This window comes from Heterocephalus glaber, unplaced genomic scaffold (genome assembly GCF_053883595.1).
Source record: "Heterocephalus glaber isolate CG9 unplaced genomic scaffold, H.glaber_assembly_v1.0 deba00000943, whole genome shotgun sequence".
In the NCBI taxonomy this organism is placed as follows: Eukaryota; Metazoa; Chordata; class Mammalia; order Rodentia; family Bathyergidae; genus Heterocephalus; species Heterocephalus glaber.
The window spans coordinates 8,837,976-8,863,804 of record NW_028258175.1 but is presented as its reverse complement, the minus strand read 5'-3'; the positions used below and the strand labels follow the sequence as shown (position 1 = coordinate 8,863,804).

The 25,829-nt window shown below is 45.2% G+C and overlaps 1 protein-coding gene and 1 long non-coding RNA gene across 18 annotated transcripts in view; one reads left to right on the top strand and one right to left on the bottom strand.

Moving 5' to 3' along the window:
- Snx29 (sorting nexin 29) overlaps nt 1-25,829 on the bottom strand; it is a 543,288-nt gene that overhangs the window by 181,885 nt on the left and 335,574 nt on the right. For all 17 annotated transcript variants that reach the window (XM_087208901.1, XM_087208905.1, XM_087208903.1 and 14 more), the window contains one exon: nt 13,166-13,282. In XM_087208901.1, coding sequence (XP_087065027.1) covers nt 13,166-13,282 — 117 coding nt within the window. The remainder of the gene's footprint in view (nt 1-13,165; nt 13,283-25,829) is intronic.
- Nucleotides 13,712-21,937, top strand: LOC110344182 (uncharacterized). The gene is made up of 4 exons (XR_002386542.2): nt 13,712-13,818; nt 15,359-16,264; nt 19,782-19,894; nt 21,065-21,937. It is a non-coding gene; the product is annotated as an uncharacterized LOC110344182 (long non-coding RNA).

The following is a 25,829-nucleotide window of genomic DNA, read 5'->3' as shown; positions in this document are numbered from 1 at the left end:
CTACAAACTCCTTAAGGACACAGACCATGTCAGTCTTGTCTTTGACCCTAGTTCAAAGCAAAACACCTACCAATGTGGGAAATTAATAAACTCAGCACAGGTGGATTGTATCAAATTAATAAACTCAGCACCAGTGGATTGTATCAAAGATCATAAAGCTTTCATGATCTGTGGGCCCTAGATAAGCTTTGACACTTTAACCAGCACCATTTCCACTGCCCACCGTCACCACCACTGTCTAGTGAGTGCTCACCACATATCATCTAACTGAATCCTCCTAACTCCCTGGTAGGCAGGTCCCATCTGCGGACCCACAGGGCTCCTCAGCAGGAACTCTGCTTTCCCCTCCCTCAGGCTCTTCCACCCATCACAGGTGCATCCATAGGACTCGCTTTCACAATAGAGTAAGAAAGAGTGACATGTAATTTCTGGGTAGAAGCTCCAAGAGGCCATGCATGCTCAGACAAGCTCTCTTGTCCCTCTGTTACAGCCTGGGTCAGGGTACAGGGATGATGACAACATGGAGCAAAAGCCCTGCCAATTCATGAAGGACCTGTAACAGGGAGACAGAAACCAATGTTTTCATTCTGTCCATTTTAGGGGTATTTGTTACTGTATCATAACACAGTCTACTCTGCCTAATGTACCACAGCCCACTTTACAGATCTGAAAACTGAGGCCAAGAGACGTGCCTTGCCTGAAACCACAGTTACCACAGCAGAAAGGCTTGTGTAAGTCTACAGGACAGAGAAAGCTCTGGGCCCCGTTCTTAGGTTTCTCCTTCAAGCCAGCTGACCTGGGATTCTCAATGGCCACCTTACCCACATGCTCCTGGGAGACAGCTTCAGGAGGGACAGACAATCCACTAGCCATCCCCTGCTTGTGGGAGACCATACAGGAAGACTGAGGTCCAAGAGGCTTCCTCGGTGAGCACTAAGAATAGACAACACGCAAGTGTGCTGACACACTGCAGGGAAAATTGAAAACAGCTGAGATGATGTAGTTTACGTGGAGGATGTTGTTGAGTACCCAGGAGGATCCTGTAGAACTGTAATCGCCTGTACCCATGTCCGAGTGAATAAAGCCAAGGTGCGCCAGTCACTCGGGGTTCTCTGTTGAAGGGAGACAAGAGCCCCCTGGCCTCCATATTTTAACCTGCTTCTGTGTCTTCACTTTCCATCCTCATCACCCCTTGGTCAGGCTGGAGCTTGTAAGCTGGTTCCTACATTGCTCTTTCACCACAGTCTCTCTGATTAAGCTCTGGTTTGTTGTGACAGTTACCACTGAAGGCACAAGTTGTCTCTGTGACTGATGGATAATTTCAGACACAAATTGGAAACTACTTAAATTAAGACACCAGGAAAATCAGGGGTGGGTGACATTATACTGGCTTCTTATAGTTGACAGCAAGTAAAAAATAAAAACAGCAATGTGACTATCTTTTTTTTTTTGGTACCGGGGATCAAACTCAGGACGTTATGCTTTCGAGGCAGGTGCCGGAACCACTGAGCTAAATCCCCGGCCCCAGTGCGACTATCTTGACACAAGGAAATTCACAATCCTTTATGGTTTTGTGGAGCTGGCAAGAGTACTAAGTTTTAGCCAAATTCACCAAGTGTTTTCCGGACATCCTTAGTGGAGATGCTACAATGAGAATGGGAATGAATATTTATTCCTTCAATAAAATACTTAATTAATACTCTATAGCAGGTACTGGGAACTCAGCCAAGCACAGAATGGACAAATTGGGAAACAGCAAATAAACAATTCCTTCTCAAGTGATGCTAAGCAGTACAAAGAAAAATAAAGCAGGACAAGGAGTACTATTTCATTCAGGACTATGATAAAGTGGTACTTTACCTTTACTTGGGGATGAGCGGGAGGCATTATCTGATTTAATTTAAACCTCACACAACTCTCTTTGGGGGGCATTACTAGTCTCATTTAAAGATGAGACTTTTAGCTCCATCACTTACTAGTCATGAGGACTTGGAGATATTACCTGTCTTGCCTGTGTCTTAGTTCTCTCTTCTCCAAAATGCAGGCAAGAATACCCACCTCATGGGCTTGCGAGTACACTTACAGCACTTGGCATAGGATTTGGCATACAGTAAGTACTCGATAAAAATTACCTGTTATTGGAGGTAGGAGTGTGAATGTCACTCTTCCCTTTAAGAATCTCATTATTTCATGGGAGAGCCAAAAGATAAACCTACGAGATTAGTAAAGGATAATACTATAAAGAATGCAGGTTGCAAAAAGCATGCTCCAAGCACAGTACGGACAGGAGCACTGAAGGCTTTCTCAAAGAATGAGTCGGAGCTTGAAGGATGGGGAAGATGAAATGGGAGGGAAGGTGAAGCCAATACGTGTTCATGAATAGAAAAGGGAAAGCCTCAAAATAATTTGGCCAGTTATCCCACTTATGTTTAAAAAAAAGATGCGTATTTTACATGTATGTGTTTAGGCATGTGTGTCTATGCATGCGTGAACCTGGAAGGATGCATACCAAGGTTTTCATAGTAGGCTCTCTGGGAAAAGGATTACTTGTGTTTTATACTCTATATAAGTTGTGTACTGGTGAAATTCTCAATACTGTACTGTTGAAAAAAACTGAATATGAAAAGCATATTTTATACGTGTTACTTAAAAATATTAAAGCATGTCTTTTAAAAGATAAAAGGCAGAAAAGCAAATAGGAATAGCAAGAGCATGTGCTGAGGGGCAGGATTCAGTAAAGAAAAACTGTGAGTAGGAGGTGAGGAAGAGGAGGGGGCAAGGTCCTGCTTCAGGATCAGTCAGGTAAGTTTTAAAACAAAGCTGGTATACCATTTTTAAAATATCTGAATGGTTTGCTATGTAAGTGCATTGAAATCCCCCCTAATTTTCTTTCACATTTCAATTTAAAGTTCATCAAATCTACAGAAAAAAATTGTAAAGTATGAATGCCTTTTTTATACTAGGACCAAAATATAACTTTCCATGCTTAGGCATTATTTCATGTCTTTCAATAGTTTCATACCTTTTACAACTGGTGTGCCCAATGCTTGGATACAGTGCCGATATTTAAAACAGCAGGAAACAAGGAGAGGAAGGAGGCCACATTCCCAGAAAAGAAATAAACATCTGCAGGTATGGGTGGAGGAGGGGTTTTCAATTTTATCCAAGCTCTTGGCCAGGTTGGATCTCAAATGCCTCGCTGGCAACATCTGTTACATCTCTAACCATGGCCACTTGTTTTGGTGTGGACACAGCCCTTGTATTTTGAGTATCTGGGAGAATATCATTCAAACTTTGGTCATCGAAGTCATCTTCCTTAGAAACCAGAACTGCAGACCTCATGGGCAAGGCAGCTGTTACTCATGAACTCTGTAGGGTGGGCAATACCAAGACAGTACCCAACTCTCAGGTCAGGGATCCCTCTACCAAGAAGCATCTGGTCCCACCTGATCGCATGACCCACTCGTCTCCCAGAAGAGACAGCAATGTTTCTAGGGACAATCTGATTTGATCTCACAGACCAGCTGTCCAGGGAAGTACAGCCCATGAAGTACAGCCAAACAGCACTGACTTTTACTCAGAGACTATATGCATTCACTTCAAGGAGATGAGGAAGTCTCTTGGAACAAGCTGCCAGAGACCCTTGATGCTGTCCAAATTGCCCACTTTCCAGCCCAGCAAGCCTAAGTTAATGAAGGTTCAGTAGAGAAATACGTCAAGGTGGGTCTCTATTTTTCAAGAAAGATTTTTTTAAATAGAATTTCTTTCTTTTTAAAATTCTTTTATTGGTACATTTTAGGTATACAATATGTTTACACTTATTACTGGGTACTTGTACCTGTACATGATGTATCTTGGTTCTTATTTTTTTCGCCATTACCAGTGTGCCCTTCACCCTTCCACCCTTCCCTATTTACATACTTCGTTTCCATTTTTTTTCTTTTCTCATAATTTTTCCTTTCCCCTTCCCCGCCCACCACCTCTACACCTTCGGACCTTTTCCTATTTCAAATTATTAATTATTCATTTTAATCATTTTAATCCTCATTTACACTTTAGAATTTATTTCTAAAAGATGCAGAAATTCATATGCAACTGTCTGGGAAGGTATGACTAATCAGAAGAGAACCTAATAACATAGAGAAAAATTTAATAAAGAATACGTATATATATTTAGAGGTTTTGCACAAGCAAAAGCACAGATTATTATGTATCCTTGAAAATACTGCAAGTGTTAATTCAGCAGAAATAGGAAAAAAATTAAATCAAGATTTGGATGGGTATGTCTCAGCCAGGAAAACGCACAAGACATAGCTCAGATATAATGGAAGAGGCAAGGCGGGTCCACATTTTGAAGATGACACAAATGAAGGGCGGAGCCAAAGTCCTGAAAGGGAGGCTTTGTCCCAGACCCAGACCAGGCACTACAGGAGTCCCATTTGGTACCTCCAGTCACAGGCCCTCTTTCCCAGTGATGTCATACTGAGAAATCTACATGCCAATAATAGCACACACCAGTCAGGACAGTCATGGGTACAGCAACCCAGGAAACTGATACCTTGGGAGAGAGATGAGGATAGATTCTGGGAGGTTTCCATGGAAGACAAAGAATAAAATCTGAGCAAAATTTATTAAATAAATCCAAGCTGCCCTTGCTTGAACCAACAGTCAGTGTGTATCATGAGCTCAGAATTTTGGTAGAAGTTGGGTGGTAAATAAAAGGAGAAGACGGGTCCATGAGTCCAAAAGGCGTCTTAGCCACTGCTGCCTGTCAATCCTCGTGCTGGGTGGGTAATGAGCAACAAACTCAAACCAAGCAAGTTCAAACCTGCACTGCAGAAGAGAGGTTGGGTAAAATGCGGGTAACAAGTGGCTTTATAAACCCCATTCACCTCTCAGAGTCAGTGGCAGGAAAAAGCTCAGAGTTTTCTGTTCTGGCCTCTATGTCCATGCCAAACCATGATGGAGTCAAACCACAGAGATGTATACCACAGAAACCATATTCTCAATTTTGACCTCCTCAAGGACAAAGGCACCATCCTCCTTGTCTGCTACATCTCCACAATTTGCCTCACACTCTATAAAACAGTTACACAATACACTAATGAGTGACAGGTAGCCTCAGCCAGGGCAGAAAATTCTTTCCTCCACTGGTAGCTGAAGTCATCTTGATTATTTTGCACCTTGCCAGTGCTTCCTATTTGCATCAAGGTGGGGTAGCTTTTTTTTTTTTGGCAATAGGGATTGAACTCAGATCCTTGTGCCTACGGGGGCAGGTGGCAGAACCACTGAGCTAAATCCCTGGCCCAAGGTGGGGTAGCTTTGAAGTAAAGCTTGCAAACAGGTACAAAACCCTGATCTTAATGGAAACGCATTTTCAGTGTTCCATACCCATAAAGATTAAGGTAGCAGGCTCTAACCACCAAATCCTCCACTCCTGCCTCTCAGAGATCCTCAAGGAAACCAACTACTTGTGGTGACAAGTAAAACTCAAGGCCAAGAGTTTAACAATGGGTCATTAGAAAAGAAAGGCCTGAGATCCAATAATCTCCCAAGTCCAGGAAGCATTTATTTGCATTAATTCAAAGATCATGTGATCGCTTTGGGTATTTGCCCATGGACAGAACATGGTTGGGTCCACAGAGGGGCTTTTATCCCCTAGCACTAAGAAACAAACGGTTTTGCAAGCATATTTCCACATGATTTTGTGTCAAAAACTAATATTTCTGAGTTAAGCCTCCATGTGACATATATTTTTAGTAGCCTCTCTTAAAAATGGTACTTTTCAAAATAATCTCCTTCAACGGTAAACGATTAAAACACGGATGTCCAAGTGCCAAATTAAAAAGCCTCTTATAATTTGGAATGTAATGTTTAGAGCTGCTGTGGGACCGCAGACAATTTGGTACTTGATCATTAAATATTCGGCAAGTGTCACACAGCTGAAAAATATGTTTCTTATTAAGCTTCTGTACCTAAATAGCATCAGCTCTCAAATGAGATCACTCCCTCTGAAGGTTTTAAAGATACAGAGACAGTCCCAGGAAACATTTTAATGAATCTTATTACAAAACTTGCAGTGATTTTTCTATCTCTCACCCTTGAATTTTAAATTACGCATCTTTCTCTCCCAAGAGCTTGGTCATTTCAAGAGTAGAGGGAAGATGCCTCAGGGACACCAGCTCTCAGCGAAGGTAAACAGAAGTCTGTCACCCAGCAGGACAGGAGGGCACCTGTCTGAACAACTGTTACCATAGATACTGCAGGTGCGTGGTCACATTCATATAGCTCATGGGCCAGGCTCTAAGAAGAGGACACGAAGACACGATGCCTACCTCAGGGAAGCTCTCAGTCCACAGGGGAAAACAGCAAAGTCAACACAGTGTGATAATACAGAATGACAAATACTGTGGCATAAATTGCCCTGAAAAACCATGCGTCCTTCCCATCTCTTCATCATTCAAGACTTTGGTATTTTGTGTGAGATCCCAGTGATGTGGGGTACAGTAGGATCAACTTCTTTGGCTCCTTTTGTGGACTCTCCCTGTCTGCTGTCACCAGGCAGAGGGCTACCCCCAGGTGGCATCAGTAACTAACATGACATGTAACTCTGCCCCAGCTTTTCCATATGAATCTTCTTAGAAAAGATGTTCCTTGAGGAAATAATTTCAGAAAACAGTGCTACATCAAGAGGACGGAGGCCTGGCGTGTGACCCTAATGGGAACTCCTCCAGTAAAGATGATTAGTGCACTCTCCTTAATACATTTTTCAAGCTTATTCCATCAGACCCCACATGCATTCATCGATGATACATACCCCTCTGAATCACTGTTCTGCTTCCAGAAAACTCTGCTTTCTCCAGATTCCAAGTTTTCAAAGAACCTTTCCGATGTCAAGAAAAAGTCATCAATATGATTTTTTAAAACAAACAAAAGCCCCTCTGATACACAAAATGGGGAGGAGAGACAGGAGAGGAGATGCACCTTGCAGATGGAGAGTGGGACTACTTGAGAGCTACACTATACAGGGATCAGGTTCTTAAAGCCACCCGAGGGTCGTGCATAGGACAAGGCAGATACCATTTTGTTTGAAATGGGGAGCGGGAATAGAACAAGACAGTCGCGGGTTTCCTTCAGTGCTACCACGAACTACAGGGCCTTTAGAGTACTATGAGACCTTTCCACACCGCTGTCTGTTCTGCTGAAATGTGGATCTATGGATCTACTGTCAGTTATACTTGTTCAGAGTGTAAAAGGATAAAAATGCATGGCACACACAACAGCAAAGGGCTGCTGAAGGGCGATGCCCTCACCACACAGGACAGGGAGGGGACAGGAAGATAGCAGCAAGAGGCCAAACCAGCAGGACTGAGGCCATGAGTAAGGGCAGTGACCCCACAGACCTCAAGTCACAAGCCACGTTTTCTGCTTAAGGGGGGGGGGTGACCAAAATCAGAACCTATGGCAGAGAAACAGACACCCAACAGAGGGGCAGGCAGAAGGAGGAACTCAAGCTCTATCCCACAAAGTGAGGCCATGTCACTGCTGCCGTGCAAACACACCTACATTTAATAAGTTGGCTGGCCCATGGCTTAACTGTGCTGTGATTTTAACTGACCTCTACAACTTTCGGTCTCACAAGACTATTTCCTCATCTCCATTTATTATTCAAACTAGGACCTGTTCTCTCAGAATGTAATCAAATCCCATTAAAAGGTGATTAAAAAAAAAAACCAAAAACCTCCAGCATTCATTCACATCATATACCACAGGGGGGGAAAATAATGAAAGTCCTAAAAATAACTATGTCCCCCCCCAAAAAAAAGGAAAAGAAAATTGTACCCTTAATCTCAAACTCTTTAAAATAAGTAATTTAGCTTAAAAGAGTATTATAAAAAGATACCACTGAGAGGACTCTGTTCCTGCTCCTGTCTTAATTAGCATTTTGTCTATGCAACCATCTTCTACTCTTTGAAAATGAAGTTATCACAAAACAAACATTTACTGAACATCTATTACACGCTAAGCCAATGCCAGGCACAGGGGAACACAGATGAAACCAGATGGGGACTGAGAGCTTTGAATGTCTCACAAAACCTATCCATAGGTTGGTGCCATGTTTATTAAACATGGAAACTGAGGTTCCCAAACAAAGCTCATAGTCCTGATCCTGAGGCACTAGAATGCTCCAGTGGTCTGGGAGGAAGTCAGACCTAGGGTCCTCTGAGAGCCGGGCCAGTGGAAATGAAGGGAGATGAGGCTGAGATTCCAACAGATGCCTCTGACAATGCAGAGAAAGAGAAGGCTCCAGGATTCTCGTGCTGTCTTTTTTTTATTTTGGTACCGGGGATCGAACTTGGGACCTTGCACTTGCAAGGCAGGCGGTGGAACCACTGAGCTAAATCCCTGGCCCGGCTCCAGGATTCTCCAAGGGCGGTACAGGCTCCTTTCTCCTGCCCTAGCTGGTGGACAATGGGGAGATGATTAGGGCAGGCTGGAAGCAGTAACGACAAGTTCCAAGGTGTCCCATAGGGGCAGCAGTGCAAATGGCCAGCTCTTCCCAACAGCCCTCAGGCCCTCAATGACCATTTTACTCCCTCCTGCCTTCTGGCCATCACAACTGGCTCACAGGAAAGGGTGAGATGACAATTAGAGCGGCTTCTATGCCAACAGCTGTCTCAGCCATAGAGGGCATTCAGGCTAAGGAGAAGCGAGTCCAGCGAGGGCAGAGAAGATGGGCTTACATGTCACTGGGGTCAGGGAAAACCTGGACATCACTACCTACCAGCGGCGACATTTACTTACTCACTTGATAGCCAACCACATTTATTGAGCTCTATTGTGTGATTCACAGGGATGCAAAGGAAACAGAAAAAAAAGCACGGAACTTATGGAGGGAGAGGGGATAAGACACAAGTCAGTGATACGTTAATGTGGAAATACTGTATGTTAAGATAGGAAAGAGAGATACACATAAATACACTGAATGTGGAAGCCCTGACCTTGCCAGGGTACCAAGGCTTCCTGAGAATGTGACAAATAAAATTGGGGTGAGGGGGCTGTTTCCCAGACCCAGAGCAGCACTCTAAGCACAGGGAACAGTAGGAGGACAAGCCCTGTGAGGGAGCACAGTGAGAATCCCAGCAGGGACCAAACCCTCTGCACTGCATGTGCCAGATTTAACAGAGACCCTAACTTCTCCCATGCGTGCCTGACATGCTGCTGGGACTCCTCAGTGGCTGGCCTCCTGCAGGATGCTGGCTCTGGGAAGGGCAGTCCTGGAGCAGGCAGAGCAGGTGGGAAGAGGTCGGAGTCTGCCCAAAGCCCCAGGCTTGTAAGGCCGGAGAGCCCAGCCTTCTCCTAAATGACCTGGAGCAAAAGCCAGCCAAGCTTCCCTCTGAAGAACAGGGCTCCATATGGATGCTACTCCAGCACTGCTGTAAAAGCAAAAGCAGGGAAACAATGCTATATCCCTCCACTAGGGCCCCACTGGGTGGATTATGGAATTGCCAGTTCAGGGGAATCCACACAGTTCTTGAGAAGAACAGATTTACATGCAAAGTAAGACAAGAAATCTCTAAGGTCTATAGTTAAGGGGAAGTAACGTACAGAGCAGGGATGTGAGCAGGCCCAAGTGTGGGCGAGCAGCTTACTCAGGCATCACTCACCTCTGAAAAGAGAAAGCCAAGGCTGGTAACACTTTTCACCTCTGGGTAAGAAAATCAAGGGCAATGGGGAGGAGGATACTCAATGACTACTCACTGAATACCTTTGTAAAGACCTAGACTCTTTAGCAAAGTTTGTCAAATCCAAAAAAATCTGAAACTTTTCAATTCCTAAAACAATAAAATCTTACTAGGGTTATAGCTCAGTGGTAGAGCGCTTGGCTAGCATGAGTGAGACCCTTCGTTCAAGCCTCAGTACCTAAATAAATAAATCTGTTAAGGCAGACCCAGATCTGTCATTTCTCATTGTGGAAAACTGGGTGAGTGATTTCATTTCTTCTGCAAAATGCGGATCACAATACTAACTACTATTATGGTGAGTGAGTATTAAAGCTCTAATGCTTGAAGGAATTCAGTCAAATTTTGGCAGGTAATAGTTAATAAATATGAGCTATAGGTATCCGCAATTAATAATTTTGTACTAGCCAGGTGATTGTTCTTATTATTCAAAATGACACTGGAGTTACTCTCTCAGAATGTATCCATAGTGACAGTAGTGACCTGTCATTCTTTAAGCATTAAAGACAGAAGGATACCTACAGGCTCAAACTGAGCTGATACTAAAGAATGGGGCCACTGGGGGTTTCTGCTTGCTATAGGACCCCTCTTGCAGGCCTGCCTTGGAGCAGGCTGGAATGCTTAGAGCTGGGCAGGGAGGTAGCAGAGCCCTGCCTATCCCTGACCCTCCCTACTCACAAGGGAAATGGGTTAGCACAAGCTTCTCAAACCCTGGAGCTGTTCTGCCAGCTCCCGGGCACAGACGCAGTGAAAGGAGGTGCCCGGGTAAACGCACTGCCCAAGTCTTCAAGGTGGGACATGGGTGGGAAGCCACCACAGAGGACCTTGGGCACCTTGCTCAGAAGGGCAAAGGGTAATCCATGGATCGCACCCTGCTCTTTGCAATCCCCTGGTATTGGTGCAGCATGGAGAAAGATGGCTTTAATTCAATCTGAGTTTGAATCTGGCTCCAATGCACGCTCATTGAAAGATGGGGCCTTCACAGAAGCTCAGTGAATCTGTGAAATAGCAATAATATACCATCCCACAAAGGGGTCATAGAAAAAAAAGGACAGGCATGTCCTAAATGTGCTTCCATCCTAGGGAAACCCATAACTCTCTAAATAAAGAAATCCAGAGATAGGTATAAAGACTGAAAAAGGTCAGGAGTGAGAGCAGGGAACCCCACCAGGGACAGTGTTGCAGGCCTCTAACCATGGGAGTCACCTTCACAAGCTGCCTATCCAGAAAGAGAGGCTGGAGCGGACTGGCAGCTCCCACACTGCTTTCCCAGCCCACACTTATGAGCCTCCTGATGGAAGCACACACTGCCATGTGTGAAGCTGTCCGAGCGAAACTCACAAACCTCTGGAGCAAGGGAAAGAGGAACATGGTAAAGATCATTACAGGGTTACAATGAGCAAAATCTTAACTAGGAAAACCTATGGTTTAATAGGCTAACTTTCTTAATAGCAATAAAAATGATGAAGGGAGGAGGATTTATTGACGAAAGGAGACTTAAAAACCATATCACCCAATTGCAGTATATGGACTTTATTAGGATTCTGATTAATGCAAATAAGTTGAAAAAATTTTGAGATAACTGAAGACTACTGAACACTGCCTGAATATTTGATGATACTAAGAAATTGCTATTAATTCTTGAGATGTTAAAATGGCATTTTTAGCTATTTTGCTATGTGTGATGGTTTAGATCAAGAATGACCCCAAAATGCACCTGTGCTCCACAGTGGGGGTTCTGGAAGGTGATTAGGTCATGGGGATACTACAGTCGAGAGTCCTGTTGGCAGTGGGCAATGATCAGAAGAGGGGAGTCTCTGGGACATGACCTGGAAGAGTATGCTCTCCCTCCCCAAATAATCACAGCTGGAAAGGGACTGAGTAGAGTATGAAAGAACTGATCATTGTAGAAGCTGAGTGACAAGTACATGGAATATAATTCTCTTTGATTTCACGTGTTTGAATTTTTCCACTATGACTAAAAGTGAGTAATCAAGCCATAGACTGAGACAGAATATTTACAATACACATAACTGAAAAAAGAAATAAAAAGAACTGCTACAAATCAGTAAGAAAAATGAATACAACCCAACAGAAAAATGGGCAAAGGCTATGAGAACAGGTCACAAAAGTGGAAAACAAACTGGGCAGCAGCAAATGAAAAGATAGTCAGCCTCACCTGTAACTGGGAAATGTAAATTGAAACCATCTCACAGAAATGTGTTGGTGGGATGTAAAAGCATCGGCAGGAACTCTTACAGGGACTTTATACTTTGGCCAAACTAAAACTAGTTCAATATATTAAACTAGGCAAGTTCACATGTAGCCACTGACCTTAAACACTTGTTTAATGGGGAGGGACGGGGAGCAGGACTACATAAGACAAAAAGAAACAAAAGAGTACAGTAGTTGGATCCACAAGGTCAGAAAGTAGAATGGTGGGTGCCAAGGCCTCAGAGAGGGAAGAAAGAGAAGCTGGTATCTGAGACAGAATTTCAACTGGGGAAGATAAAACAATCTGAAGATGGAGGGTGGTGGTAGTGGTTTCACAATATGTGAACATACTTATGTTGCTTAACTGTACAGTTAAAAAATGGTTAGGATGGTATATTTTATGTTATTTATATTTTACCATAACTTTCAAAGATATGAAAGAAAAAGAGACATATCAACCAAATGCAGTGTATGAATCTCATGTGGATCCTGAATTTTCTTAAGAAAATATAAAAAATGATGACATAATTGGAAGTTTGAACACTGACAGATATTTGAAGATGCACGGTAATACTGAATGATAAGAATATAGTATTTATGTTTTCTTATTTTTAGACATATATAATAAGATTTCTATAGACTTCATACCCAGTATTTTATCCACATAACACAGAGAAAGAAGCAGGGCTAGGTAATTTGGAACTAGACCAGCCTTGACCAGTAATAGTTAAACTTGACAACAGATACCAGACAGTGCATTATATATTTAATCTTGCCTAACTTGGAGCACTTAACATTTTACATAATAAATATATTTTATAATATATAATAATATGTGTGTACAAGCACAAGTGTTAGAATGCTAACAGTGTCCTTGTTTAAATGGCAAAATACTCGTTAATGATAACTGTATCCTTGTTTATAATGGCCAATTTCAGAACAGATTAGTAGAAGGAGAAGTGTGAAATGTGGCTACAGTCTAATTTGTAGTATTTTATTTATTCTAACCCCTGCTGCCTCCCAAAAAGGAAATGTGGCAGAAGTTAATGCAGGTGAAATCCGGATGGTGGAAGCATGGCTGTGCATTCTTTCAGTTTCTGTGCTTTTCTACTCCCTTTACACTACCAATAACGAAAGAACCAAACAGTGCTCGAGGGCAGCAGAAGCCAGAGGACAGACAGACACCGCCGGTGGGCTGCAGCACTCACCGGCCCCCGGAGGTCGATGAGCTCCTGGCGCATCTGGGATACGAGAGCGTCCTTGGCCACCAGGGCCCGGTGCAGGCGTTCATTGAACTCGATCAGCTCCCCATGCATCTCGGCCACCTGGAACAGACAGGCACCAAACTGTGAGGCTGTGAAGCAGACCTTCCCACACCACCTCCCTCCTCCGGATTCTCCTCCCTGGCACGTTTCAGCAAGGCATCAGCAGCTTGTTGGGGCTGCTTACCTAGGAGCTGTGGAAACCCTCCCATATGCTGAATTCGTCTTGATTTGCTTGGTTTTAACACTTGGGAGTAGCATGTCCAAACGTTATAGTCAAAATACAACTATATCATTACTTTTGGACCTTGGGCTCTGGGTCTTCATACTTTTCTAGCAAACACTTTTGTTCTAATCTGAGTTGTACCTGTCAAGAAAGTCCCCACTAATAGCACAATGAGAGTAACTGCCACCATTCTGTTCACCAGGTCCCTAGTTCTGGAAACCAAGGAAACAGAACGAAAGACTTCTCTGGTGTGGTGTCAACAATAGCGACAGACACAACAGCAGCCCCACAGCTACCTCTCTGTTACTGCTTACTCCACTCTGGGACAGATCTTCCTCTGCTCCTCGTGGCTGTATCACAGGAGCTCTGAGAGGTGTGTACTATTATTCCCACCTTAACAGAAAGAGAAACAGTAGCGTGCTCAAGGTCATGCCACAAAGGGCAGATGTGGAGCCTGGCTGTGCGCTATGAACCCGGCTTTACATTGGGCCCAGATGCAGCCTCTCAGGCTATGGGGAACCACAGGATCTTTCTGAACTGAATTACTCAACATTTCTGGCTGATCCTAAATACATAAAAATGGAGATAGCTACATAGTAGCCTATAATCAACATAGAGACTTCTCAACTATAACTTACCTAAACATATTAGAGAAACATGAGATGTTACACTGCCATGTTATCTTTGAACCCTGCAGGAAGACTACAAGCACCTTAAGAGAAGCCTGCACAATGTGAGGTCAACAGACCCTGGGCTGGCCTGGCCCCCTGACCTGCCCATCAGATCAGCCCTCCCATACCTCAGACTTACCTAAGCAGTCACTACACCATGTGTCATGTGCAACAATACCATGTCATTTGTAACACGTACTTTACATGAGATAAAAGATACTGTCGGAATAAGGGAAAAGCACTATAAAACAAAAGATCACTAACCTGGGGCTCTCCATAGGAGAAACATAGGGGAGCCCTTCTTTTTGGTTGTTTTTTTACATAAAGGTAAAAAGCTTAGAAGCAGCCAGGCATGGTGGCACACACCTGTAGTCCCAACACTCTAAAAGGCTGAGGCAGAAAGTTCCACCCACACTCTTTAAAAAACTTCACACACACACACACACACACACACACGTACACACGTACAAAGGGCTGGGGATGCAGCTCAGTGTGAAGGCTGTGGGTTCAATCTCCAATATCAGAAAAAAAGCTTAGAAGGAAGATATTAATATTCAAGGAGAATGTTTTTTCCCATTCTTTCTAATTTTCCTTAGGTAAGTTTCCAAGTAATGAGCACTCTTTCATTTATCAGCGAGGGAAAGAATGAAGTTCTTTAAAGAATTAAACTCTAAAGAGTTGAAATTCTTCACCTAAAATGAAAATGAGCCATTGTACAAGTAACATGAAATTTATCAGGTTCTTAATTTTCATCTGGACACTTTCATTAACTGTGAATTCCCCTCAAATGGCAACCCTCTGTCTCCAAGGTGTCCACCTCTGCCAAGCCAGTGTAAAATACTAAGTGAAAATGGCACAAAAGATACTGCAATAAGTACAAATTAACAAAGGAAGAAGTCACTGAGCCTTTCCCCCTTTTTTTTCTTTGTACAGACCTAAAATTAATATTGCCTAGTTGCCTTATTTCTTTTGTACATGAAAAGCTTAAGTTGATCTTCTTCTGGCCTTTAACAAACAAATACAGTATCACTAATAATGTCTCTGTGAGCCCTCTACACAGAAATCACATAAACACTCCGTGAGCTTCCTTGGGGCAATGAATCCATTTACCACACAGTAGCTAGCTACCAATATCTCCAGTAAATACCTGCCAATGTGCTCCCACAAAATGTGAGCTTTAAATACATGCCAATGCCATTTCCAAAACAAAGCGAGGTTTTATGTTTTCGTTTTGTTTCACAGAGGCAACCAGAGCACCACAACAAATTTTCATCAGTGTGTGGAACCTCTAAACCTCCCAGACTGAAGTGCTTACCATGAGCTGTCAAAAACCTGGTTCTCTTTTGCAGCCAGAAGAGTGATTTGACCACATCAGACAAAGCTTTCTTTATACTGAGGAACAGAAAAAAAATTTTTGATGGAACTGAGACAAAATTTGATGAAATTTCATTGTTAAACTCCAGTGTTCACCGATCCTGAGTTAACTCCTGGAGCTCTGAGTTTTGTTTTGTTTTGTTTTTGGTACCGGAGATCGAACTCAGATCCTTGCGCTTGCGAGGCAGGCGGTGGAACCAGAGCTAAACCCCCAGCCAGCTCTGAGTTTTTACACTGCACCCGGCTACCTGCAGCCACTGGTGTGAGCAGCACTTACCTTCTGGAAGTCATAGCAGCTTACTGCTCCTCAAATTACTATTTCCAAACTCGAGTCAAACCAGAAACAAATTCAAGAATTAAAGAGAGCCTCAGAAGAGGAATGTAAGATCAAAAGTAGTTCCCACTATCACAAAAATAAAAATAGGCCAAGACACCACTGTCTCTTGGAATCTTTATTAGTCTGAGAAGGCACTCTCAGGTCTCATCTGACCACCTTATTTACCAGAGCCAAAGAGAACTGCAGCAAACAGGACAGAATCAGATCTGATCCAATCTCCTCCAAGCAGGCACAGTGATCTTCCTGAAGTCACATCTCATCTTGTCACCTGTTTAATACCTTCAATGCTGCCACTACCCTAAGAGTAAGATCCAACTCCTCTCTGACTCCACCTGTCACTCTCAGTGCCTCAAAACCACCTCTCAGCCCTCCAGGTACTCTCTCTTCACAAAAAGGCTGAGCTCCGGGAAGCTGCCCTCCAGAGAGAGAGGAGAAAGGTACGTTCATTCACAGAAATTACAGGTGCCAAGGGCCGGCTCCAGAGGTCAGCAGAGACAGGAGGTAGCCGAGATCCAGGACAAGCCTGGGTCTGATCAGCTATCAGCAGTGTGCTCTGATGCAGGACAGGTAAACTCCATGGCCCAGAGGCCAATCATCTACCTATAAAGTGGACCACCATGCTGATGAAACGAGATGCAATTCAGCCAAGGCAGCATGTTCACGGCAGGGCAAATGCCCAGGGGCTGAGCCAGTTTTCTGTGACAGGTGAAGGCATAAGGAAATATGCAGGCGGCAGAGCAGCAGGTCTCTAGAGGTCAAAATGGGCCCCACTGTGCCACACCAAGGAGCTGGAACAACTATGGGAAGACGCACTGTTGTCCAAAGCAAGAGCATGTTAGAGTTGCTAATCTAAGGCAGGTTCTAAGTGAACCATGCATGGGGTGGACCAGGTGAGCCAGTCACATGGTTCACATCCTGTGACATCTGGTCAGATAAATCATGATAGAATCACTTGGAAGGAAGGCAGGAGGTCAGGGAAGGCCACTCAACGAGACCGCATGCCTGAGTCACCTACCTAATGGAGTCTGGAACATGCCAGGCAGCCTCCAGTGGCAGATCCATGCCCTAAATCCCAAACGGGCACCTGCTGTGTTCTGGCACCATAAGTGCTCAGAACATTTGAGATTCACGTTTCTTTCTACTCTCAGTTGTTATATTCCATGAAAATTACTCTGAAAGCAGTTAGGGAAAAGCTATCATTTGACAACACTGATGACAATGACAAAAACAAATGTCAGGTGGAGATCCACTGACCAGGTCTGATGAAGCTCCAAGCTCTCCCAAGGTGGACTCTGCAGAGGATCAGGAACAGACCCTTGATTCTCTGAAAGGGCCAAGGACAGTACTTGGCTAGTAGATGTGGCCCCTGCACTGTGCTAGGAAGGTTCACAACTTATCAGCTAATAAGCTACAAAGGTTTCGGAGTCATCCTTTGGGTACCATCCTTAGAGCTAGAAAGAATAAAGTAGAAAGATTTAAGAAATTTAAGTGAAAAGGGTGTTTGGCTGCAACTATTATTTTTTAACCTCTTATACCTTTCCTTGGCAAGTCACTCCTAGGCAAGTATCTTGTCTCTCTTGCTTGCACATGTGCCCAAAGTATAAGTTCAGCTCCCGATAGCTATAACTAACCTCAATGCTCATGGAAAGGGGACTAGTTAAATATCTCAGGATTCCCTACTCTCTGCTGCTGACTGCCCCTTTGGCAGACAGCATTAATCAATCATTGTCCCTTAAGAAGACAACCCAGGCAGACATACAATCAACCCAAATCCTAGCATACAAAATGACATTCATTTGGTAGCCCTGGTCTAAAAGATAGGGAAAGTCATCTATAAGAAGGTAACACTCAAGCTTGTTTTTGGAAAATGATGCCTTTACAGCTTCAGAAGACTAAGCAGTTCCTTCCAGCTGGAGTATCAAGGAAGATGATCTCCAAAAATAAGGTGGCTGTGAAAAGCTTTTAAATCTGTGAAAATCCCAGGAATTATCATAACTACCTGCCAAATCATGAAAGGATTATAAATTTTAAAGGCCTTTGGCATTTCCTTTCATACCAGAATGTTCTATCTCATCACATTCAAGTAAATCATGCTTTACCCTCCTTCATCTAACAAATTAGATGATTTTGGTTAAGAACAAGACTCCTCCACCTCAAATTTCAGTAGCGATTGAGGTTCTTCTAGTTACATCTCCAAGCTCTCCAAGAATGTTCACTTAGAAACAGCAGAATCTATGTATGTGATGAAACTCACAAGCCATCTTCTGGCCCTGTTTATGGTGGCTGTGGGAGGGGCCTGGAACCTCTTTCTGTGAAGACTGCATCACATCTGCCAGTGTCCACACTGCCTTAACTCACCTGTGAGTGCCAACTACCTGCCAGGCAGTCATGGGCTTGAGGAATCCTTGCCCCCTCTCCTACAGGGTGGACACTTTGCCTAAGGCCAGCCCAAGTGTCTGAGCAGGAAGTGACAGAGCAGGGAGGTGAACTTATGCCTTGATGGCCCTACTATCAGTGCTCTTTGCCCAAGGAATCTTGTATATGTAGAAGACCGTCCCCTTTCATGGCTAAGGAAGAAAAATCTGTCCTGCAGAGGAGAGAGAAGTAGCAGCTCCTGCTCCAGCTGATCAATAGACACTTTGAAGGGTTCTTTCTGAAAAATGCAGATTTCTGGGCCTCACTCCCAGAAGTTCCAATTCAAATGGACGGGAAAAAGGAAAACCAAGGAAGTATTGGTTAAAGGCTCCTGACAAAGGCAGAGCATTTCTTAGAAATAGCTTGGAACTACAGTCAGGCTGTTCCCTGGTGTAGAAAACACAGTTTTCAGTGCACCATTCATAAGACATGATGTCACTGGTTCCTCCACATGTCAGCTCGAAACCTCTGATGGTAACTGATAAGAATGTGGACAAAAGCCAGAGAAAAACTGCACGAACTCTGCCAGCCAGCAACAGATGGCGTTAACAGTCTTCATGGTACTATCGCTCTCGGCAGAGGCAGAATGGGTGAGCCTGTACCAGTGCAGTGCAAAGTGTGGCCTGGGAGCTCCTTCCACGATGGGACTATCACTGCCCACATGAGAGACAAGAGAAGAACAGACATTCAAAATGAGCATTTAGAAATGTTTAGAGCAGTTTCATACTGCTGTGACACCCAGGAATTTAATTTTTCAAGATTTTCTTTTTATTTTACCAAAGTATTGGTCTACGCTGAATAGAAAAATTTTACAAGTAGTTCAAGAAGCACTTAACTACAATACATAAGCTGTTTGAAGCAATGTCTTGCATTAATGAAAATGAAAAACAATGATAAATATTAATGATGAAAAAAGCCAAAACAGTCATCATTGAGTAAATTTGAGAGTTGAAAAGAAAAATAAAATAGAACCAATATTTTCAATGTCCATCATTCTTTTAGACATGCATACGTCATTTTCTTGGAGCATATCTCTTTGGCCTTGAGAACTATGAAAATGAGCACCAGAAACTGACATGAGGCGTGCCAAGACCCAGCTCAGGTGTGGAGGCATGGGAAGGCACCGAGAACTCCGAGTTGCCAGTGGTCTCTCTGGCCCAGCACCAGGCAGCCTTTCTCAGAGGGCCACATCCCACCCATCTACCAGAGCAGGATGGTGCGGCGCAGGCTGAGCAATAGCCCAGCTCACAGCATTTGTGAGGGCCAGTGAAATCTGACTCCAAAGCCAACACTCACTCCATCACACGGCCCTTCAAGTGACACATAAATAACCCAGAAAGAGAAATAATATGTCCAGCTGAGCGAGCAGAACACCTAGGCTCAGGAAGGCAAGTGTCCACTTCCTAATTGGGTCATGGCTACAGAGCAGGTTCCTGCTTTGAAATCCGGTGCTCTCTGCTTCTCCCCTGGGGGCCTCAGGCTCCTCACAGAGCCGGGAAAGGGGAAGTGTTTTCTAACTGAGATTCTCTCCCCACATAGGGCAACAGTGGGGTGGAGAAGGCAGGATCCCAGAGCTTTAGCTCTGCACCAGGAACATCCCTGTAGTCTCCAGGCAAAACTGCACTGAATCCTACAATATGAGCCCCCGTGAGGTAAGTACTGCTACCGGCCCCACTTGTGCAACTAAGGAAACTACGGCACAGAAAAGGTAAGCAGCTTGCTCAAGATCAAACAGGGAAAAAGAAAACAAACAAAACAAAACAAAGACCACACAGGGAATAAGAGCAGAACTAGGACACAAACTCCTGAGCCCCTATTCTTGGGCACACCACTCTTCCCCCCTGCCTCTCAGCACACACCATCTTCATGCTGCTGAGCCAGCCTCTCAAGATCTGAGTGGACAGTGGAGGGCCTAAGGCGTGATGAACCTGTAACCAGGGGCTGAGAGACTCACAAAAGCAAGGGACACCAATACTCACAGAGAGACAAACACAAGGACACGCACAGCCCAGGAAAAGGTACTGCCTACCCCACAGGGAAGGGACTGTCTTTAGCTAGAATGGGGAGAAAGCCAGCTGAGCTCTCGCTGAGCCTCCCAAGGCCAGTCTAGATTGTCACAGGCCAGGTTTCAAACATCCCCATCAGGGGACCCTTGCAGTAAGGGAAGGGGCACCAGAGTGACCTAGACACTCACCAGAGACAGGGCTTCCCCCAGAACTTGGCAGCAACTGTGGGAGAAGACCCTGGAGCACCCCAGCTCCAGGACTGGCCTCCTCCAAACAGTCTCTGCTTCCCAGAAAAGTGCTCTGGAAACCAGCTCCTACATGAACTTCCAGCATGAAGTCAGCCCTGGGGCTGGCTGCTACCATACTTGGGTGTTCCACACAGAGCAACCCTTTCAGGGAAGAAGACTCAGACAGGATATAGAGGAACGAGGGGTTGGGGCCCTGTCTACTCGATGCTGTGCGATCTGGAGCAAATATACATTTCTGGCTCCTGAGATCCTACTTGTAAAATGAGGCTACTATCACAATATGCAGGGCTACCAAAGGGTACACAAGGATAACAGAGTCTGGAAGGCTCCCCAGGACCTTGTGCCCATGAGCACTTCCTACGGAGCAGATGAGATCTAGGCACTTTTTACCTTGGGATGAGCCTGAGAGGGACAGAGGCTCAGAAAGGGGAACTGAATGTCCAAAGTCACACAATCTCCAAAGGAGGGGTGTCAGCCTGACTCTGGAGCACACAGTCCTGTGTCTACCCTCTCCTGTGTCTTCAATTTCTTTCTTCCTTCCCATCTGCCCTTTGCTTTGACTCTGCAGAATGCCAGGCTGAGCCCAGGAAAGCCATTCAGGCTCACCCAGAGGCGGCAGAAGCTCCAGCTCTCAGAGCAGATCCTTCTCAGGGACACAGTGTAAAGTCACAGCCATCTCCAAATGCCACCAGGACAGTGCTGTGTGGGCTCCATCTGCACAGTCAGAGTAGAGGGTTATAGCAACCCTGGTAATAACTGCATCTGAACGACTCCCAGAGTCTCCTCAGGAGCAAGACCACCAGTGCTCAGAATGCTGAGTTTGACAGAGGTGAGACTTGAAAACAACGGCTGGGATTGCTATTCAATGGAAGACCCCAGCATAAACAACAGCTCCATTGGTAAGACAGGCCACTGAGACACAGGTGACAGATAACTGTCACTGCCCTGTGGAGCTGCTGAGTCCCGATGTCAGCCCTTATTCCCCTGGACACGTGGCCTTTCAGAGAACACACAAGCTATGGAGAAAGGTCATGCAGAGCTGCCACTGCCAGTCCCAGAGGAGCCCTACCTTCCCCTGCTAACCATAAATGGCCCTGAGAGAGCAAAAGCAGAGTATACAGAAATGATGATATTCAAACAGTGCCCAACATCTTCTTGGTGGTGGTTTGAAAAAATGAGTAAGGGCAGGAGAAAAAAAGCAAACATAACCATGAGTTTCAGCCCTCTGCTAAGTGATGTGCTCACCTGAGCAGAAGAAAGCAGCAGGCACCTGAGCAACTGTGCAGGGCTGAAGCAGATGACCCAGCCTTCGGAGCATCTGCAGGCAGCCAGTGGCACCATGGTTAGCTGCCAACTCTGGAGCAGGGGTGGGTGCTGGGGACCTGCCCCACCCTCAGACTTGTGACCTTGGGCAACTCACTTTCTCCTTTTGGGTTTTGGTCTCTGGACAATAAAATAAGGATAAGAACAATGCAAAGCTCACAAGACTCCTATGAGGTTTAAATAAATTAGTGCCTCAGAAGGGCCTTGGCATGTATGAGGTAGTCCTTAAATGCTGGCTGTTGTTATCCCATTAAACAGGAGAAGCACGCACCGCCCCTGGCTCTGTAGGACCTCTCTTGGGCCCGATCAGTGTTCAGAAGTGCCTTCTCCATGGCCTGGACAAGCCCACAGTTCCTGCTCCCCATCTATACTCAGATGGCCCTCCTAAAACCAAACCAGTCATGCACGGCCCAGTCTCTGTGGAAAGCCCTTCAGGGCCGTGGACAGATCTAATGACTTGATGTCCATGATCAGCTTCAGAATGATACTGGGCCAGAGGGAGGACCAGCGTCCGCTGGAAGTACCTTCCAGTACCTCCAAGTCCGCTGGAGCTGAGTGGGACTGTATTCTGGGCGAAGAGAGGAGGGGACGGCAAGAAAGGGAAGGGAACATCCCCAGAGAAAGGCAGTCACTGACCAGAGGGGGCTATGTCTGCACCCCTGCCCTCCTCCTAAAATCCTACCCACGCTTCAAGACGTCATGCACATCTGTTTACTTCTGTGATCCATTCATCCATCTCCATAATGACTCCTTAGTAGCAACAGTAACAGTTGTGGTTTTTGGAGCAGTTATTATATATCAAGCATGTCAGCCTCAAGAAAAAGACTCCTTTTTGCAAATAAGACAAAGAGTACTCTTTGGCCACAGTTTACAGGGCTTGGGATTAGTGAGTGGGCAACCTCTCGGTTACACACAAAAGCTGTAGGTATTATGCCAGGTGCTCTTTTGCTGCTGTTTTACTGGGTATAATGCTGACACCCAGACCACACACTACTCGTCACACAAAATTCCCATGAAACAGGGTGCAGCACTGCCTGGCCAGCTTTAACACGTGGCCACAGCTGGCGCTGTCTCGTGGATAGCCCCAGCCCTGACACAGAGCACAGGCTCTCAGCCAACGCACATCTTTCTTGGGACTGCCACTGACGACCCAACACTTCAAAGGACTGTTTGCTGGACCAAAGCTGGGTGAATCTAAGGTTAACACAGCCCGTGGTGCTGTTCACTTGGCACCGCACGGTGCTGTAATTATAACCCATCACAAGCACAAAACGCTGCATTCAGCAGGGCCTGTGAAAATGGGTCAAAAAATGATTTTTACAAAGGCTTTGTTGGCTTCACCTCTCAAAAGTAGTTTCAGGCCTGCTCACAGAGGAGAGCAAATGATTTCCAAAGAGCCCAGTCTGGGGGCAGTTTGGTGTTGAACTCATCTCCCCCACACCACAGAAAGCCTTTTCCAGCCTGCATGGCCAGCAGCCAAAGGGGAGGAAGAGGGGAAGGGGAGGCCATCAGCATTATGAGCAAACACAGATGGGCACGGTGTCGCACGCCTGTAATTCAGCACTCTTGGAGGCTGAGCCAGGAGGATCACAAATTTGAACCTAGCTTGGGCAACTCAGTGACTTGAGTGAATCCCCATCACAAAATTTAAAAAAGGGCTGGGGTTGTACCTCAGTGCAAAGGTCCTGGGTTCAATCCTCAGTGGCACTAAAAAGAAGAACAAATGACCCGGAGCGTGCAGCCTTTGCTGCCTGGGCCGAGCACTGCCCCGGAGTCAGCTCATCCACACAGCAACTCTACAGCCCTCTGTGGCACAGTTCCTTCTTCAAACGCAGGAGGGTGGGGGGGGCAGAGGAAGTAAAAGTGACTAAGATGTGATGGGTATATATGTGTACCAGTTCCCAGGATGAATGGTATCACCTGGGAACTGGTTCCCTGGTTTACCAACTTCATTTGTTTTACGATTTGGGGGAAGATGGCTGCATTTGTCTTTGTGTGGGGAAGATGGCCGTTTGTCACTCAATGTGGAGTTTGCAAACAGAAGTAACATTTTGCCAAATGCTTTTGTTTGTAAACCAAACTGTTTGTGAAAACTATAAGTGTTTGTGAACTGAGATGTTACTGTACATATTATATACTGTAAACATACACTAATAAAGAAACTTAAACCGAGGGTGATGGCATATGTCTGTAATCCTAGCACTCGAGAGGGTGAGGCAGGAGGACTGCTGTGAGTTCAAGGCCAGTCTGGGCTACATAGGGAGTTCTAGGCCTGAACTACAGAGTGAGACCCAGAAAGAAAAGAAAAAGACAAAGAGTTAAAAGTAAAGCATTTAAAAGAGGAGCTTATCTCCCTCCAATAACCGAAAATCCTCAAATTCATTCAACAAATAAGCAATGAGCACCTACCATCTGCCAGGCCGTTTGAGCACTGTGATTATATAGCAGCAAACTAAAGAGATCAGATCCTGCCTTCAGGGCGCCTGTGTTCTAGCTACTTGACTCTCTGACCAATGTGGAAACAGCTTTACAGAGGCTTAGTCCCAGAGCCCCTTTTCATCAGCTCCCTCCCAGGTGAGGCCCAACGCACATCTCTTCACAGCTCTGGGACCACTCACACCCCAGCATATTCAGCCATCCGTTTACTTGGCAACTGCGCGCCAACCAGGTGCTTGCTGTCGGTGACAGGACCCCGCCCTGTCAGTAGCCCAGCAGGAGTCCTGAGGTCCCTGGGAGCACAGAAGAGAGGTGCCCACCCCGCCTGGGATCAGCAGAGGGGGCAAAGGACTGAGGGCAGCCAGCTGGAGGCAGAACAGGTTCAGCCCTAGGCCACAGCCCAGCCCATTTCCCACCTGCTCCCATCTTCTCAGTTATAAAACAGGCATCCACGCTGCCAAGTGGAATTTTAAACTGGGTAGGAACTGGCCCAGAGCAGGGGCTCACCATGGGCAGCTCATTAGTATTCTGGAGAACTGGTTGCCAGACCAAGCAAATTATGTAATACTGGGCATCTAGCACCAGCTCCCCAATTCAGAGGTTTCGCCAGAAAATATTTCACCCTCAAGTGTTGCTTTCTCATTTATTTTGCAGGGTGCCAGAAAGCACAGACTTCCATATAAAGATGCAAATTCTGAATTTATGTGACTCTGTCATACTCTAATGTCCTCCAGAAGTCAGGGGAGGCTGGTGTGCATTTTTAATCATATTCTTTGAAAGAAACACATAGGGACCTCCTGAATATTTCAACCATGGCTCAGTGAGTTATGTCCAAGTTTCAAAAGAAAGACAATAAATGAAAAACATTAAATTTTATGAGCATCAGAAATGTTTTTCTCCCTTGAGAGTCCCTTTCTCATACCAAACAGCATTTGCACATAGCCAAGAAGAGCCCCCTTCAGGCCGTGCCTGTCTTGGTCCTGCTGGAGAGGAAGACACAATTATCACTTGTGACAAAAGTAACTGGTGCTCACAAACACCTGTGCACAGGGTGCAGGAGGTCACCCTGTGCTCAAGTATAAACAAGCAGGGGGAGGAGGGTGTGAGGACGAACTTGGAGCTGGATGTGCTCAACCCACCTGTGACTTGCTTCCTGGGTGACCTTGAGAGTCATTCCACTTTGCTGGGCCTCAGCTTCAGCATCTGTTAAACGGCATGCTCGGGAGCAATTATACCACAGTTGTTATCAGGACTAAATGAGTTACTATACAACTAGGATTCAACAAACAATACTGCAATTCTGATTCTTGGAGCTCTGTTTGACACATGAAAATGTGTGCCTCCCTCAAATTCATGTAAGCCCCATGACCATCACAATGGAAAGACAAGATGGGACAGTTTGTAAACCTCACAATCTCACTCAGCTGGAATCTGGGGCCATGCTTGCTGCTGAGCCCCACAAACTGTTACTTCGCCCAGTTGTGAATACTGAAGCCTTACTGTCTCACAGTTAAATGGAGGTCAAACACTCTTTGCAAAATGGGAAGCAGTGGATGTGACTGAGATCACACCCA